Consider the following 16,950-nt stretch of genomic DNA (forward strand, 5'->3'; position numbering starts at 1 on the left):
AGGAATCATATCTTCCCTTATGTTCTTCTCTATTCTATCCCCTTGCCTCATCTCCCCAAATCCCCACCCCCAAGAAGTAATCATTGTCTCTTTTGTACCATTGATATGAAGGAACTACTAGGAACTTTTTTAAGAGTGAAAGTAGTGCAAACTCATCTTGAGTAGAAAAACAAATTTGTATCTATCTACTACTCATATCAGGGACAACATGCAGCATCCCTATTACTATGAAATCTTACATCAGCACCATTTCTTTTTTTAAAAAAAAATTTTTTTTCAACGTTTATTTATTTTTGGGACAGAGAGAGACAGAGCATGAATGGGGGAGGGGCAGAGAGAGAGGGAGACACAGAATCGGAAACAGGCTCCAGGCTCTGAGCCATCAGCCCAGAGCCCGACGCGGGGCTCGAACTCACGGACCAACATCAGCACCATTTCTATTAAAAATGAGTTATATTACTCTTTTTAAAAAAAATTGTTTTTAACGTTTATTCATTTTTGAGGGATAGAGTGTGAGCAGGGAGGGGCAGAGAGAGAGGGAGACACAGAATCCGAAGCAGGCTCCAGGCTCTGAGCTGTCAGCACAGAGCCTGATGCAGGGTGTGAACCCATGAACGGGGAGATCATGACCTGAGCTGAAGTCGGACACTTAACTGACTGAGCCACCTAGGCACCGAGTCACATTACTCTCTTATGTCTTCTCACAATTGATTTTTATGTGACCTCACTTTCAATTATCCTATTAAGGGCTGATAAAAATAAGCCTAATTTTTTTTAACTTCTTAAAATAAAGATAGTTAAGCATATCACTTCTATTAGATAATAGCTCAAGAAAAGATTAAAACGCTTAACAGGGGGCCTGGCTCAGTTGGTTAAGTGATCGACTCTTGATTTCAGTTCAGGCCATGATCTCATGGTTTGTGGGATCAAGCCCCACGTCTAGCTCAGCACTAACAGCATGGAGCCTGCTTGGGATTCTCTCTCTCCCTCCCTCTCTGCCCCTTCCCCAGTCGTTCTCTCTCTCTCTCTCTCTCTCAAAATAAATTAATAAACTTGAAAAAAAGATTAAATACTTATAGGCAACTTACCTCATGTAAATTCAGTTCTTTTACTTTCTCTTTTAATATAACCTGTAAGACATAAAAGTATGTCATACTCATTTAAATATGTAATTAAAAAATATCTCATTATACTCACACATATTTTTCTATTGTATATGTTACTCATTTCCCCTCTCATTCAATATTAGAGAAAATCTCTTTTATAGCTTGAGACAGAACATTTTTTTAGCAACATTCTTTCTTTGAAAAAAAAAATTTTTTTTAATGTTTATTTTTGAAGGAGAGAGAGAGAGAGAGAGAGAGAGAGAGAGACCACAAGCGGGGGAGGGGCAGCTAGTGAGGGAGACACAGAATCTGAAATGGGCTCCAGGCTCTGAGCTGTCAGCACAGAGCCCAACACAGGGCTCAAACTCATGAACTGTGAGATCATGACCTGAGCTGAAGTCAGATGCTTAACCAACTGAGCCAGCCAGGTGCCCCAGCAACATTTTTTCAACTTGAGCAATGATGCAATGTTCTCCCAAAAAGCAATTTTAAATCCCTTTGGGTATAGATTAACTTTTAGGAAAAGATATTAATACATTCTCATCTGGACTAAGTGCTAACCCAGGAGGAAAATAAATGAGGTCGACTCTCATGATTCAGTAAAACACAGTATTGGCTGACGGGAAGTGAACGATTACTAATATATAAAAGATTAAAAAATAAGGTCAATCTTAATTTTAGAAGTTTTGCTTATTATTTTGCATTACTATCCCCAGGAAATTTTAGCTCTACCCAGAGTTATGTAAATGAACTTAAAATTCATCCAGTCCCTAACCTGACTCTGTGGCGACTGGATACCAAAAAAAAATGCCAAGTGATAAGAGGATGGATTATTATTTAAAAAGAAAGTTTCTGAGAATAAACAGCTTATTAGAACTACATGCCATCTTAAAGTGAAAAAACAGGCAAGTGAAATTTGGAGAAAATCTCCCAATTTTGAGTATCTTATATTCCTGAACCAAAAATGGTTTTCAGGGCATATTACATTTTCAGAAATCAAAAGCTACCATCCGACTACACAGGGATGTACTAAATTTCCAACTCAGTAGATTTTAAAGACCATTTTACTTTCTGTCTTCTTACTGTATTAATTCTATCAGTCAATTTCACTTCTTGAATAACCATCAAGGCCAATTTTACTTTCTACTTAGCTTACATACAAATCTTATAGGCTGTCAAGTTTACGATAATGTTGAGACAACAGGATTCATTCATTTAGAAAAACTAAAACATTCAACTCTGTGTGTAAATCCCACATGAGACCTATGGGAAAGAGCGTGGGGTTACCTATGAACATCAGTGTATACATCTAAGGAACTTGACAAGGAGCTCAGATTTCAAAAAGACACGAACAAAAGATGTATAAAAAAAGATACGTAATCCTAAAACAGTGACATGGTCCTGTAGTGCCAGTGTCAGTTAAAGGCCCAAATAAGCTAAAGCTTGCCCCACAACCCTTCAAAAAAAACCAACAACAAAACCCAACAAAAAAACTAAGAAAACAAAACAAACAAAAAAAAGCAAACAAAATCTAAAAAACTGAAAGCAAAAAACTAAGGACAACAAAAATAATTTCATACTTTTGACCAAAACAAAATTAAGGAACACCTAGACCCACTGTTTGGAGTAAAATGTTAATGGATGACACATGGAAGAAAAAACAAATTGTACTTGGCCGTCAAGAAAAGCTAACTTTATTACCTTAAAAAACAAATCAGTAAAAGGATGATAGTACAAAGGGCTAGGGGTTAACAATAATGACCCAAGTATTTGGATTTCTGGTGGTGTGACATTAATAGAAAGGGGGAGGAGATGAGATCACTATAATACAACTGGTCCCCTCTGAGGAGCTGGTGTCTCCTACTGGAAGAGGTGAAAAAAAAAAAAATTCATTTCATGGAATCTCTGAATGCCACTAGATTAACCATAGCTTTAAGGATTATAAACCACAGCATCTCCCTTTAGCAAAATGTTGGCTAAACCTCCCTGTTATATTATTATATCATCTGAACTTTCTATAACTTCAAATAATACTTAAAGAAAATACTTAAAGAAGTTGACCTATTTTGTAGTACAAACTGGCAAGTGAAATGCTAAAATGAACACAAGTAAATTCAGCCCCAGATTAAAATATGAGTGGAAATCTAAATTCTCATTTTTTGGCAAAAAACCAAAACAAACAAAAAACAACCAAAAAAACAAAACAAAAAACATAAAGATCAAAGCCAATCTGAAGTAAATTTCTCACCTGTTTGTAGGCATAAAATTCTTTGTGTGCTTGATGTCTTAGCCTAAAAGACAGAATATGAGTAATGTGATATTGAGGTTTCCAATGTAACAATTTGATAAAAATCTTAAACAGATTTTTGATATTAATTTATATCATTTATTGTTTAAAATCCAAAACCTTTATCCTGAAAAATACCCACATGACCTGTTACCATGTTATGACAATAACCATAAAATATTATCAAAATATTAACTCAAGTGAAATCTCATTAAAACAAAATCTTAACACAACAAATATTTTAATGAACAAGCCTCAATTTATATTGGTGATAGTCCACTGGTTTCAGTAATATTTAATATATTACATTTTTCTTAATTAAAAAAATTAAGTATAACATCCATCTAATAATGTACAAAAACTTTAAGAATCCAGTTAAATATGTTAAAATATATATATTTATACACTGCTGTAACTATCACCCAGATCAAGATATAGAACATTTCCAGGACCCCTGAAATGACTCGTCCCAATCAGTATCTACTCCTAAGAGGTACCCACTATCTTGATTTCTACCATTACAGATTAACTGTGCTTGTTTTGAGCTTCACATAAATGGATCATTTGGTACACTTTTTATGTTGGCTTTCAGCTAACAAATACTTGTGAAATTCATCCACATTGCAGTAAATCTTTCTGACTGACATATAGTGCTCCGCTGTGTGAATATAAGACTATCCATTCCACCGTTGATGAATATTTAGGTTACTTCCAGTTTGGGGCTATTATAAAGCTGCTAAACAAATTCTTCTACATGTCTTTTAGCAGACATATAGACTCAATTCTGTTGAGTATATACGTAGGAGTAGAATTGCTAGTCAAAATGCTTATACCAATTTCTACTCCTAGATGTAATTCATGAGAGCTCTAGCTGTTTTAAATTTTTGCCACTACTTGGTAGGGTTGATTAAAATTTTTTTTAGCTGGACTAAAGCCCAGGGCTCTGTCGGTTAAGCATCAGACTTTGGTCAGGTCTTGATCTCATGGTTCGTGGGTTCGAGCCCTGTGTTGGGCTCTGTGCTGACAGCTCAAAGCCTGGAGCCTGTTTCAGATTCTGTGCCTCCCTCTCTCTCTCTGCCTCTTCCCCATTTGTGCTCTGTCTCCCTCTTAAAAATAAACATTAAAAAAAAATTTAGCCAATCTGATAGGTCTATTCAGTGGTATCTCATTTCAGTTTTAATTTGCATTTCCCAAATGATGTTAAGAACCCTTTTATATGCTTATTGTCCATTTGTATATCTTCCTTTAAAAAATACCTATTTGGGTCTTTAAAAAATGAGTTACCGGGGCGCCTGGGTGGCGCAGTCGGTTAAGCGTCCGACTTCAGCCAGGTCACGATCTCGCGGTCCGGGAGTTCGAGCCCCGCGTCAGGCTCTGGGCTGATGGCTCAGAGTCTGGAGCCTGTTTCTGATTCTGTGTCTCCCTCTCTCTCTGCCCCTCCCCCGTTCATGCTCTGTCTCTCTCTGTCCCAAAAATAAATAAACGTTGAAAAAAAAAAAAAAGTAAAAAATGAGTTACCTTTTTCTTATCAATTTTTCTTTACATATATTATATATATATTAGATATCTAACATATCTAATATATATATGTATACATACATATATTAGATATACTCTGTTGGGTCTATGTACTGCAATTATCTCCTACTCTGTGGCTTGCATTTTCACTCTCTTGATGGGTGTATCTTTTGATGAACAGAAGCTTTTAATTTAAATTAAGTCTAATTTATAAACTCTTCCCAATAATGTCAGTTCTTTTTGTGTCCAGTTAAAGAAATCTCTGTCTACCCCCAGATCATGAAGATATTCTCTTGTGTGTACTGTGAAAACAATGTGTTATTTTACCTATCACATTTAGGTATCCATTTGAAATTACTTACAATCCATCTGAAATTAGTCTTTATATATATGACATGAGTAGGGGTTAAGATTCTTTTTATCCACATGCAGATTTTCATTTGACTCATTTATTGAAAAGTCCCTATTTCCCTTTTGCATTTCAGTGGCATATCTGTTGGGAGACAGACCCAATATGTGGGTCTGTTTCTAGAGTTTCTATTATGTTCCACTGGTCTATTTGCCTGTTCTTGTATACTAGGTTGAACAGTGTAAAAAATTCATGTCTGCTGGAACCTCAGAATGTAGCCCTGTTTGGAAATAGAGTCTTTGTAGATTATTTAGTTAAAATGAAGTCATATTGGGATTAGGGTAGACCCTAAATCCAATACAACTGGTGTCCTTAGAAGAGAAGAGAGACCATACAGAAACACAGGGAAGAAGGACAGGTAAAGATAGAGACAGACTGAAATGATACAGCTACAAACCAAAGAACATCAAGGATTTCTGGTAACTACCAGGAACTAGCAGAGGCAAGGAAAGATCCTCTCTTACAGCCTTCGGAGGGAGCATGGACCTGCTGACACCTTGATTTCAAACTTCTAGCCTTCAGAACTGGATTTAATGTTTATTTATTTTTGAGTCAGAGAGAGCGCGAGCAGGGCAGGGGCAGAGAGAGAGGGAGACACAGAATCCAAAGCAGGCTCCAGGCTCTGAGCAGTCAATGCAGAGCTGGACATGGGGCTCGAATCCACAAATCATGGGATGAGATCAGGACCTGAGCCGGCCAAAGTTGCATGCTTAACTGAGCCACCCAGGTGCCCCTAGTGGGTTAGGTGTATTAAATGCATTTTTGATTATAATATTCTCAACTTACATTGGGTTTACTGGGATGTAACCCCACTGTAAGTTGAGGAAGATCTGTACGTGTATATTGTTCTCCAGTTACTTTCATCTCTGTCTTAAAAAGGTATTCTCCTGCTTAAAACTAATAGCAGTATAGGGGTGCTTGGCTGGCTCACTTGGAAGAGTTATGTAACTCTTGATCTCAGGGTCGTGAGTTCTAGCCCCACATTGGATGCAGAGATTACTTAAATAAACTTAAAAAAAAAAAGAACTAATACCACTATAACTTTTAAGTGTGTCTCCTCTCACCTCCATGGTTCATTCCTTCTCACAAATCCTTCACAACTAGCTCACTCTCCTTAATACTATTTATATTATACTGTATTTATTAATATGCCCGAATCTCTTAGGACAAACACCAAAATACTTCCTTGATTCTATAGCAAACTGTACACCTACCCTACCCCAACCTAATCTTTTCTCAGCCAAGATTCTTCAAAGAGGAGGTCATATTTCTTGTATTCATTTTCACCTGCTGGTCAGGCCTTGCCCCATTACAGTCCACCTTTCATCACCCCTGTATCCATGCTACTGAAACTTTTCTAACTAAAATTATAGACGCAAGCTTAATTGTCAAATGTAATGGGAACTTTTGACATAACTGACTTAATCCACTGAAATGCTACTTGTGGGGTTCCTGTCCTATGATTTTTCTTCCTATCTTCTTCTATCCCCTTCTAGTCTCTTCTATGGGATCCTCTTAAATATCAGTGTTTTCCTAGGATTTTGTCCTGGATCCATTTTATTTCTCTATACACATTCTTTCTAGGGGACCCTCCTGGCCTCAGCTTCTACCTATTATTACATGACTCCCTTTTTCTAGACAGATTTCTTATAAGCTTTAGACTTATATATCCAACTGTGTACTAAATATTTTGACTGTTAACACAAAAAAACTCAGTCATCCCATGTCTAAAATGGAATCTATCATCTTTCCACCCCAAACCTGCCTGTTTTCTAGCTCTATAAAGGGACTGCTATCTTCCCAGCTGCCTAAACCAGAAGTCCAGGAACAATTCTGAGCACATCTTTTCTTGTCCATCATTAATATCTGGTCACCAAATTCTGTTCATTTTCACCACCCAAATATTACTCACAACCATCCATAACACCCTATGTAGCTCTACTGTCATTATCTTGGTTTAAGACCTTAAAATTTTTGTTAGATAACTCAAAAGCCCCCCTATAACTTTAGTTTTCAATTTTTTCTTACTTTTAAGTGTTTATTTTTGAGAGAGAGAGAGAGAGAGAGAGAGAGAGAGAGAGAGAGAGAATATGAATGAGACTGAGAATAAGAATAAATGGGGGAGGGGCAGACAGAGAGGGAGCCACAGAATCCAAAGCAGGCTCTGGGTTATCAGCACTGAGACCAATGTGGGACTCAAACCCAGAAACTGTGGGATCATGACCTAAGCTGAAGTCGGATGCTCAACTGACTGAGCCACTTAAGACGCCCCAGCTTTGATCATTTTAAAAGAGCTGAATCCATAAATCTCCAGATTAACTGCAAATGACTTGTTAATTCCAAATTTAATATATGAAAGGTTAAAACTAACACTAGGTTCATCAGAAAGGAAAAGCTCCTTACATCATGATTTAATTTTCAAAATGGTACCACTGACTTGTAAATGAAGTTTAGAAATGTTTGAACATTTCTAAAAGACTGGTTTCTCTAATTAGACAAGATAATTTTATTTTAGTATAGCAGATCCCCACTTATTTGCTTTGTTAGATAAATAATAAAAAAGATACAGAAAGGATAAAATGAAGTACAATGGTAATATATGAAGACAACCGTTATCATTTTTTTCCCTTTCTCTACCTATTTGCTTGATTATTCAAAGGAATACAATGAAGTAAAATGGTGTTTCACAATTGATTTCTCAAAAAACTTACCCAGAATCACAATTGGTATATTAGTGTTTTTCTTAAAACAAGGTTAAAGGCTTAGTTCTTAGACATAGTAATAAAAACTATACTATGAGCTAGCTTGAATATTTTAGAATATTTTACATATATAAAACTCCTTCATTAATGAATCTTTAAAAAATATTTTGTTATATTATATTATTTTATCTTTTAAAGTATAATTTGGTTTCAAATATTAAATTCACAAATTTCTTAGTTAAAACCACTATTTATAGCGAAACCAAAAAATTTAGTAGATCTGAGGGAAGAAATAACAACAACAAAAAATCAGCAGTCCTCTGCCATCCTCCCCAAAGATAATCATATTTTAAGGTTATGAGGTCCTGTTTTTGCTATGGCTAATTCCTTCATTCAAAAAAAAAAAAAAAGCCAAATATTTACATAACATTTATCAAACAATTATTAAAAAAAGTTAGAAAAAAGAAATTTCTGCAAATAACATTTTTCCTAAATGCTATAATTATATTAGTTAAGTGTTTATTTATTACTCTGAGAAAGACCTAAAAATCCTAAGTAGCCAGCATATCTATGAGAGGTAAGAAGTGATTACATTTTGTGAGAACTTCAAAAAAGATTCAATTTCTGTAGGAATGTAGACTTATTTATCAGAATATTGGAAACAATACACTAAATTCATTCAAATTTGACCATCAGTGAGTAGTCACTGGTGGCAACAATTAATTATTGCTTAAAGACATCTGATGAGGGTATGTATCGTAACCATAATCACATTCTGTACAAGCACTAAAAATTGTTAGAGGTATAGGTGTTTAATAAAATCCAACTTTCTACTCTTTTACTCATAAAGCTCTTTGAACAATACAGTATATGAATTTTTACAGTCTTTAAGTTTCAGCTTTGAAAACTTAAAAAGAATAAGATGTTTGTTTAAACAATTATGAGTAAGTCAACTGTGAATCTTTACTGGCCAAATCCATTACTCCTTCATGTGAGGTGTTATCCTTTGTCACTTCTCCATACACGTGCTGCAGAGCTTTTGGAATATTTAGTGTTTTATGCAGATAATCAATCACCTGAACACTTGACCAAAGGGACTTAAAATCTTAAGAGACCACAAGAACCTGTTTAAAGGCTTGGACCTTGTCTTGGACATTGTTTTCTAATCCCTAATGACTTTAGCTAACAATGATGCAACACCATCCTTGAAAAGATATCTTGAAATCTTTGTGAATGTAGATTAAATCTTGGGAACAGATAATAAGTGTATCTGGACCAGGTGCTAATATGTTAGAAAAATAAATGGGGACAATTTTCTTCTATAGAGTAAAACACATTCATCAACAAATAGGATTGAAGACTGTATAAAGGTGTTTTATTCATTAGTAACTAACTCACAGAAGGTTAAAATGTTTAGCAACCTTAATTTTAGAAAACTTACTAATTATTGCACATATACAATTTTTTAACCTAAGGGCAAAAAGCTGATTTATAATTGATTAATATATTCTGAAGTAACACAGAATGAAAACTGATTACCTAATCAAGTAGCAACAGAAGAGTAAACTAAGGATGAAGACAAATATAGCAGTGCCAAAAACCACAATATATATGTTGAGAGGCAGATTCTGGAATCCAATATTAGGCATCCTGAAATTGTAATGTGGGAAATCCGAGCTCATGGATGAACTGTGGGGGGAAGAAAAGAAAGGAAAAAAATTAGGTTATAAAGACTAAGAACCAAGATAGCATTATCTTTGAATGTATATAGAGGCAATAATTTTAAGACTTGACCCCATTTGAAATAAATATGATAGACAAAGAGTTAATATTCTTGCCATTCATTTATCATGCTATAAATATATTTTATTTTTAAAAATTTGTTTTTTAAAGATCATCAGTTTATTTGAAAGGTGATCACCAGAGGATAGCACTTTAAATTTCCAATATTGATAAATTTTAAATTGTGACAATTTAAAGTTATAAATAAGGTTATTTTCCCTTCCTTTAACACATCATAATATTGTTTTAAGGACTACAATGAAATATTTTAGGCTGAAAACTTTCTTAGTATCCTCTTAAAAAGGTTTTGAATTTCTTGTCTAGTTGTGGGTTTTTTCCCCCCTTTCTTTTAAATTTAAATTTTAGTTAATATACAGTGCAATACTGGTTTCAGGAGTAGAATTCAGGGATTCATCACTTACATACAACATCACCCAACTAGCCCATCTCCCACCTCCCTCCCTCTGTCAACTCATAGTTTGTTCTTTATCATTAAGAGTCTCTTGTGGTTTGTTTCTCTTCTCTTCCTCCGCTCCTTCCCATATGTTCATCTGTTTTGTTTCTTAAATTCCACATATGCGTGAAATATGTTATTTCTCTTTCTCTGACTGACTTACTTCATTTAGCATAATACACATCATTGCAAATGGTAAGATTTCATTCTTTTTGATGGCTGAGTATATAGATACATACCACATGTATGTATATATCCATTCTTCTTTATCCATTCATCAGTCGATGGACATTTGGGCTCTCTCCATAGTTTGGTTATTGTTGATAATGTTGCTATAAACATTAGGGTGTATGTACCCCTTTGAATCTGTATTTTTGTATCCTTTGGGTAAATACCTAATAGTGCAATTGCTGGATAGTAGGGGAGTTCTACTTTTAGCTTCTTGAGGAACCCCCATAGTGTTTTCCAGAATGGCTGCACCAGTTTGCATTCCCACCAACAGTGCAGGAGAGTTCCCTTTCTCTGCATCCTCGCCAATACCTGTTATTTTTTGTGTTGTTAATTTTAGCTATTCTGACATGTGTGAGGTGGTACCTCATGATGGTTTTGATTTATATTTCCCTGATGATGAGTGGTATTGGGCATTTTTTCATGTGTCTCAGCCATCTTCAGATATCTTCTTTGGAAAAGCGTCTATTCATGTCTTCTGCCCATTTCTTAACTGGGTTATTTGTTTTTTGGGTATTGAGTTTGGTAAGTTCTTTATAGATTTTGGATACTAACCATTACCAGATATGCCACTTGCAAATATCCTCTTCCATTCCACAGGCTGCTTTTTGGTCTTGTTGATTGCTTCCCTCACTGTGCAGCTTTTTTTTTTTTTTTATCTTGATGAGGTCCCAATAGTTCATGCTTGCTTTTGTTTCCCTTGCCTTCGGTGACAAGTCTAGTAAGAAGTTGTTCTAGACAAGGTCAAAGAGGTTAATGCCTGTGTTCTCCTCTAGGATTTTGATGGTTTCCTATCTCACATTTAAGTCTTCATCCATTTTGAATTTATTTTTGTGTATAGTGTAGAAAGTGGTCCAGTTTCATTCTTCTCTATGTTGCTGTCCAGTTTCCCCAACACCATTTGTTGAACAGACTTTTTTCCATTGGATATTCTTTCCTGCTTTGTCAAGGATTAGTTGACCATATAGTTGTGGGTATGCCACAAATATTTATTGAGTACTTACTATGTACTTGACACTACTCTAGAAACTTGAGATCCTACCTAAAACACCTTTACAAGTTACATTCATTCATGAAAAGGTACTTCACTGAAGTAATGCCAGGAATCAATTGACAAATGAAAAAGTTCAACCTCAAAGTGCAAACTGTGCCCCACCCCGCCAAAACAAAAACAGAACAAGTCTTAAGATCTTAAAAACTTTGTAACCTTTAAAGTAAGGAACATAGGGGCGCCTGGGTGGCTCAGTCGGTTGAGCGGCCGACTTCGGCTCGGGTCATGATCTCGCGGTCCGTGAGTTCGAGCTCCGCGTTGGGCTCTGTGCTGACAGCTCGGAGCCTGGAGCCTGTTTCAGATTCTGCGTCTCCCTCTCTCTGACCCTCCCCCATTCATGCTCTGTCTCTCTCTGTCTCAAAAATAAACGTTAAAAAAAAATAATAAAGTAAGGAACATTAATAATGGTAAAATATTGGAAATAACTTAGATATCTCACAAGGAGGTAATGATTAAATAATTTTGTTGAGTCATGTTACAGTATTATGAGGTCATAAAAATCTGTTTCGGTAAATTTTAATGTTAAGGGAAATATAAGGATATGTGGGAAAAATTAAGCAGGATATAGATTGTATATTAAACATGATCCCATGGGGCACCTGAGTGGCTCAGTCGGTTGAGCATCCAATTTCAGCTTAGCTCATGATCACACAGTTTGTGGGTTCAAGCCCTGTGTCGGGCTCTGTGCTGACAGCTCAGAGCCTGGCGCCTGCTTTGGATTCTGTGTCTCCCTCTCTCTTTTCCCCTCCCCTGCTTGCAACTTTGTCTCTCTCAAAAATAAACAAACATTAAAAAATATTTTTAAAAATTATCCCAATTTTGGAAAAGGTTAAAAAAAAGGATATATATGTACATCTATATGGGTAGTACACACTGGTATGTATGTGTGCGTGTATGGCAGAAAAAAGCCTGAGAGCTAATATGTCAAAATGTTAACGGTGGCTTGTGGTTTATTTTTTTTTTTAATTTTTTAATGTTTCATTTATTTTTGAAAGAGAGAGAGAGAGAGAGTGTGTGAATAGGGGAGGGACAGAGAGGAAGGGAGACACAGAATCTGAAGCAGGCTCCAGGCTCTGAGCTGTCAGCACAGAGCCTGACGCGGGGCTCAAACCAACAAACCATGAGATCATGACCTGAGCCAAAGTTGGATGCTTACCCAACTGAGCCACCCAGTCGCCCCCATTTTGATTTTCTTCTTTTTTTAACTCCCTTAAGTCAGGCCCTGTTCTGAGCATTTTAATGACTTTATTTTATCTCCACATAAAACTTCTATGTAGGTAGATACCATAATATCTCCCATTTTATAGATGAGGAAACCAAAGATTAGAGAGTTTTGGTCACATAGTCATGACTGACCAAGTATGTACAGGAGCCAGGGCTTCTCCACCTCCAAAGCCAGTGCGCCCTCACCCTATATGTTCTACAATCTTTTTCTTGTGTTGTTCTTATAATCAGAAAACAGCAAATATTGTTTAAACCTTAAAAAGGGGGATATTTCTGTCCATTTGTTTGGTAATACCGATCTCACCACATAGTTCAAAACCCAAGAATGGAGGCTGCCCCCTTCATTAGATGATGAGCTACAGTAATAAAGTGGCTCATCACACCTTCTCACTAGAACTTTTGTCATTTGGATCCATTGCAAAATGGTCAAAATGAAGACCAACTGCCAGGCTTGATTATCAAGACCACATATTGATAACTGAATTATAACAATCACTACTGCCAAAATCAAAAGTAAACAAAAACCTACCAAACAAAACATTTCAACTTCTATTTATATAAGGTAAATTAAAAATATGTTTACCGATTTTTAATGTCTTTCTTGGTTCCCAGAAGAGCATACTTAAATTGCAGACACTACTGAGATATTGACTGGCTGTATCTAAAATCTAATGTCTTATTATTACTTTAATTTCCAGCTTCTAATAACTTATACCAGGAAGTCAACAGCACAAAGAACAACTTCATCCCATGGAAACTCTTCTCTGAGAACTTCCAAACATAAATAATGGTTAATATTTAGTTTTGAACTTTCAGCCATTTTCTGCAAGTGCTTTTTTACTCAGATACATAATTTCCTTTTTCCTATACTCAGATAATCTTGGAAGGGAAGGAAAGAATTAAGGACAACTTTACTACATATATCTAGAACATACATTATAGAGTTGTAAGAAAAGTACAGCTGCACAAAACTTCACCCTTAATCTCCACATTGCTGACAGGGCCTCACCTGATGACCCTTGCTACAGTCAAGACTTTGATGATGTCCTTCAATCCCTTAGAAATATCCCTCACCAGACAAACTGGGCTTGGTAAAAGAACTCTCACTTTAGGAAACAAGAGATTAAACATCCATGCTAGAAGGGCTAACAGAGAGGAAATAGGCAAAAAGAAAGTGGTGTGGTAGAAAAAAGGACAGGTTAATAGTCAGCAACTTCAGATGTTGCTCCCAGGATAACACTAGCTAGATGTCAGCATTTGGCCCATCTATACCTTAATTATCTCATCTTCAAATGGAGTAATGCCTGTGCTACCAACTTCATTGGATTCCTGGAAGGATAAAATGAGACCACAGATACTGAAGTGTCTGAGAACTCTAAGAGTCATGACCAAATACTAAAGTTTTAGTGTGTGTGTGTGTGTGTGTGTGTGTGTGTGTGTGTGTGTGTGTATGTGCGTGTGCGTGCATTTGGCAGGGACTGGAGGAGGGGTGACATTAAATAAAAGAACATAAAAGAAGCTCTGACAAAGATCAAGTCTCTGGAGAGGATTTCACCAAACCAAGCACTCCTTTCTCAGGGAGCTCTTCTGCACACACTGTCAAGCTTTGTGTCAAGTGGCCTGCCAATCCAGTCCCCAGTGGTAGGAACTGGAAACTTATCCTTTCTAAAGGCAGCCATCAATATAGGCCAGCAGGGCATGTGTCAGTGGTGTTGAGAACACTGCCCTGCAGGAGTCATTGCACTGGGTGGCACCACCAACAATGTCTTGAGGAATTTTGAACAGGTACACGGATATGCAGACTGAGAGGTAGCGCTGCCGTTAGAGGGGAAAGACATCTTCCTCGGTGCTCCTGAGAGCTGGCTGGCTGCTGAGACTTTCCTAGGAGTTCTCCCTTCTTAGCAAGGCCTTACAACCTATTACCAGAGGGGTGAGGTTGGCAGGGGATATGCTGATGCTGAACACATTTTAGGAATTTTCTCCTTTTCCTTTGATGAATGAAATTGCTTAGCTACAATTGATATGTTGGCCCAATAGCTAAGTAGAGGGTGTATTATTCCAAGATGTTAATCCTGGTGTAGTGACACATTAGTTTTAGAATATTTTCATCATAATATCTCTTCAGTATGAGTATTAATAACCCTTTAAAATGTCATCTTTAAAAAGAGAGCCACTATTCATCATCCTAGTAATAAGCATACTTTGCTACTGAGGTATCACAAATGTAAAAGTTACTTAGGAACTGCTCCTTGTGAGGAGAAACAGAACATACAATATGCTACTGGATTTTACTTGCCATTTCTGACTTAATTCACGTGAAAACCTTTTCCCTCCTTATGAAATTCATAGTTGCTGAAATCTGTAGTTTCAACCTAAATTTCAAACCATCTATCTAATTAGGTTATTTATAAAAAGAAAGAAAAAGAAAAACACAGAAGATCTGAGTATTTTATGAGCAATGGGATTTCCCACCAAAATACAAGAGATATGGTTCCACAGGGGACCTGAGTTGAACACAATGCACCACAGCTAGACAGGCTACAGTAGTGTTCTTGAAGTGTGTTTGGTAGCCACATACTTCCTAGGCCAGTTCCTGTTCCCTGGACAATACCACATCATCATCTTCCCAGTAGTTAGTATTCTACTTTAGCTTCAAAAATGCTCAGATAGACAGACACCAATAATCAGACTGCTGTATTTTATAATTTATGGTTCACAAACCATTAAAAAAAATCCTATACTTGTTTCTTATAATACAAAAGCCCAAGAAAAACTTAAGAACAATTATTTTGGGTTTTTAAAATCTTTTTTTTTTTTTTTTGGAAACATGAGATTTTTAATTTACATTAAAAAAATGCACCCATGTTGTATGTACCGGTCAAAGAGTCTGGCCAAACGAATACACCCATGTTACCATAACCCTAATCAAGATACAGAACACTTCCATTTACCCAGAAAGTTCCCTTGTACCCCTCTGCAGTTAATCACCACTCCCACTGATCTGATTTCTATCATTATCAATTAATTTTCCTTATTCTAGAATTTCACAGTCAAATGGAATCACACAGGATGTAGTCTTTCGTGTTCAGCTTCTAGTCATCATCAGGTCCTTGAAAGACTCTGAATAGTTACAGAAAACACTTCACATTATATTCCCAGTTTGCTCTAATTATCACATTATCTCCAGTTATCGTCTCTTAAAGATTACTGACTTCATCTTTTGAAAATATCAATTTTATGGTTAATCCTTTGACATTTCTTTCTATACAGAATTCCTGGTTATCTTTTTTAATTGTGTTACTGATTTCATGGAAGAAATTTTCACTATGTCCTTTATATAGGTGTTCCTTTCCATTTTTTAAGTCCTTCTTCAGTGGAGCACTTTCTTTTTTCCTATTGTTTTTTAGGTCTTCAACAGAAGAAACATACAATTCACTTGCCATGTTTTGTCCCAATCAAATTCTACAAGAAAATAAGAACTCTGAGGTGCTCATGAGTGAAGCAGTCAAGCCCCTTCTATGGTGAGGCATCTGCTGATATGGACAAGTCTCTAGTAGCTAAGAGAACAGAAGTGCTAGCTACAGCTTAGTCCAGTGGGCTCCCTCATTAAGCTAGGAGGGAATACAAAGGATGTGGATACGCACAGAATTCTTTCTTTTACTGATGTTGTTCTCTAATAAAAGGTGATTTTCACCTTTTATTTTCATAGAATCATGAAAAAACCTTCGAGTCTATGGTCCTATACAACTGTTGGTGGGCAACATGTATGGCTAACGCACACATAACATGATTGACACCCAGGACTGCCTAAACATTTTTGTGCACTTCTGCCCCAGCACTATTTCTTGAAAAGATAACCCCTGCCCCATTGAATTGCCTTGGGACCTTAACAGAAAATCAGTTGACCATAAATATGTAAAGATTTATTTCTGGGCTCTGAATTACTTCATTGATCTGTATGTCTTTCTTTATTCCAATTTCACACAGTCTTGACTACCATAACTTTGTGGTAAGTTTTGAAATAAAAAAGTGTTAAGTCCTCCAACTTTGATGTTTTTCAATATTGTTTTGACTATTTTGGTTCTTTGTTATTACAAATAAAATTTAGGATCAGCTTGTTAATTTCTGCAAAAAAGCCAGCTGAGATTTTGAAGGAGATTGCTTTAAATCTATAAATTTGGGAAGAACT

General features: G+C 36.2%; 1 protein-coding gene across 3 annotated transcripts in view; it reads right to left on the bottom strand.

Moving 5' to 3' along the window:
• RNF24 (ring finger protein 24) overlaps nucleotides 1–16,950 on the bottom strand; it is a 73,489-nt gene that overhangs the window by 15,239 nt on the left and 41,300 nt on the right. For all 3 annotated transcript variants that reach the window (XM_045445206.1, XM_045445204.1, XM_045445205.1), the window contains 3 exons: nucleotides 9,562–9,711; nucleotides 3,355–3,397; nucleotides 1,089–1,130 (listed from right to left, as the gene is read on the bottom strand). In XM_045445206.1, the coding sequence (XP_045301162.1) occupies nucleotides 1,089–1,130; nucleotides 3,355–3,397; nucleotides 9,562–9,704 (228 nt within the window). In that variant the 5' untranslated portion in view covers nucleotides 9,705–9,711. The remainder of the gene's footprint in view (nucleotides 1–1,088; nucleotides 1,131–3,354; nucleotides 3,398–9,561; nucleotides 9,712–16,950) is intronic.

Source organism: Leopardus geoffroyi, chromosome A3 (genome assembly GCF_018350155.1).
Source record: "Leopardus geoffroyi isolate Oge1 chromosome A3, O.geoffroyi_Oge1_pat1.0, whole genome shotgun sequence".
Lineage (NCBI taxonomy): Eukaryota > Metazoa > Chordata > Mammalia > Carnivora > Felidae > Leopardus > Leopardus geoffroyi.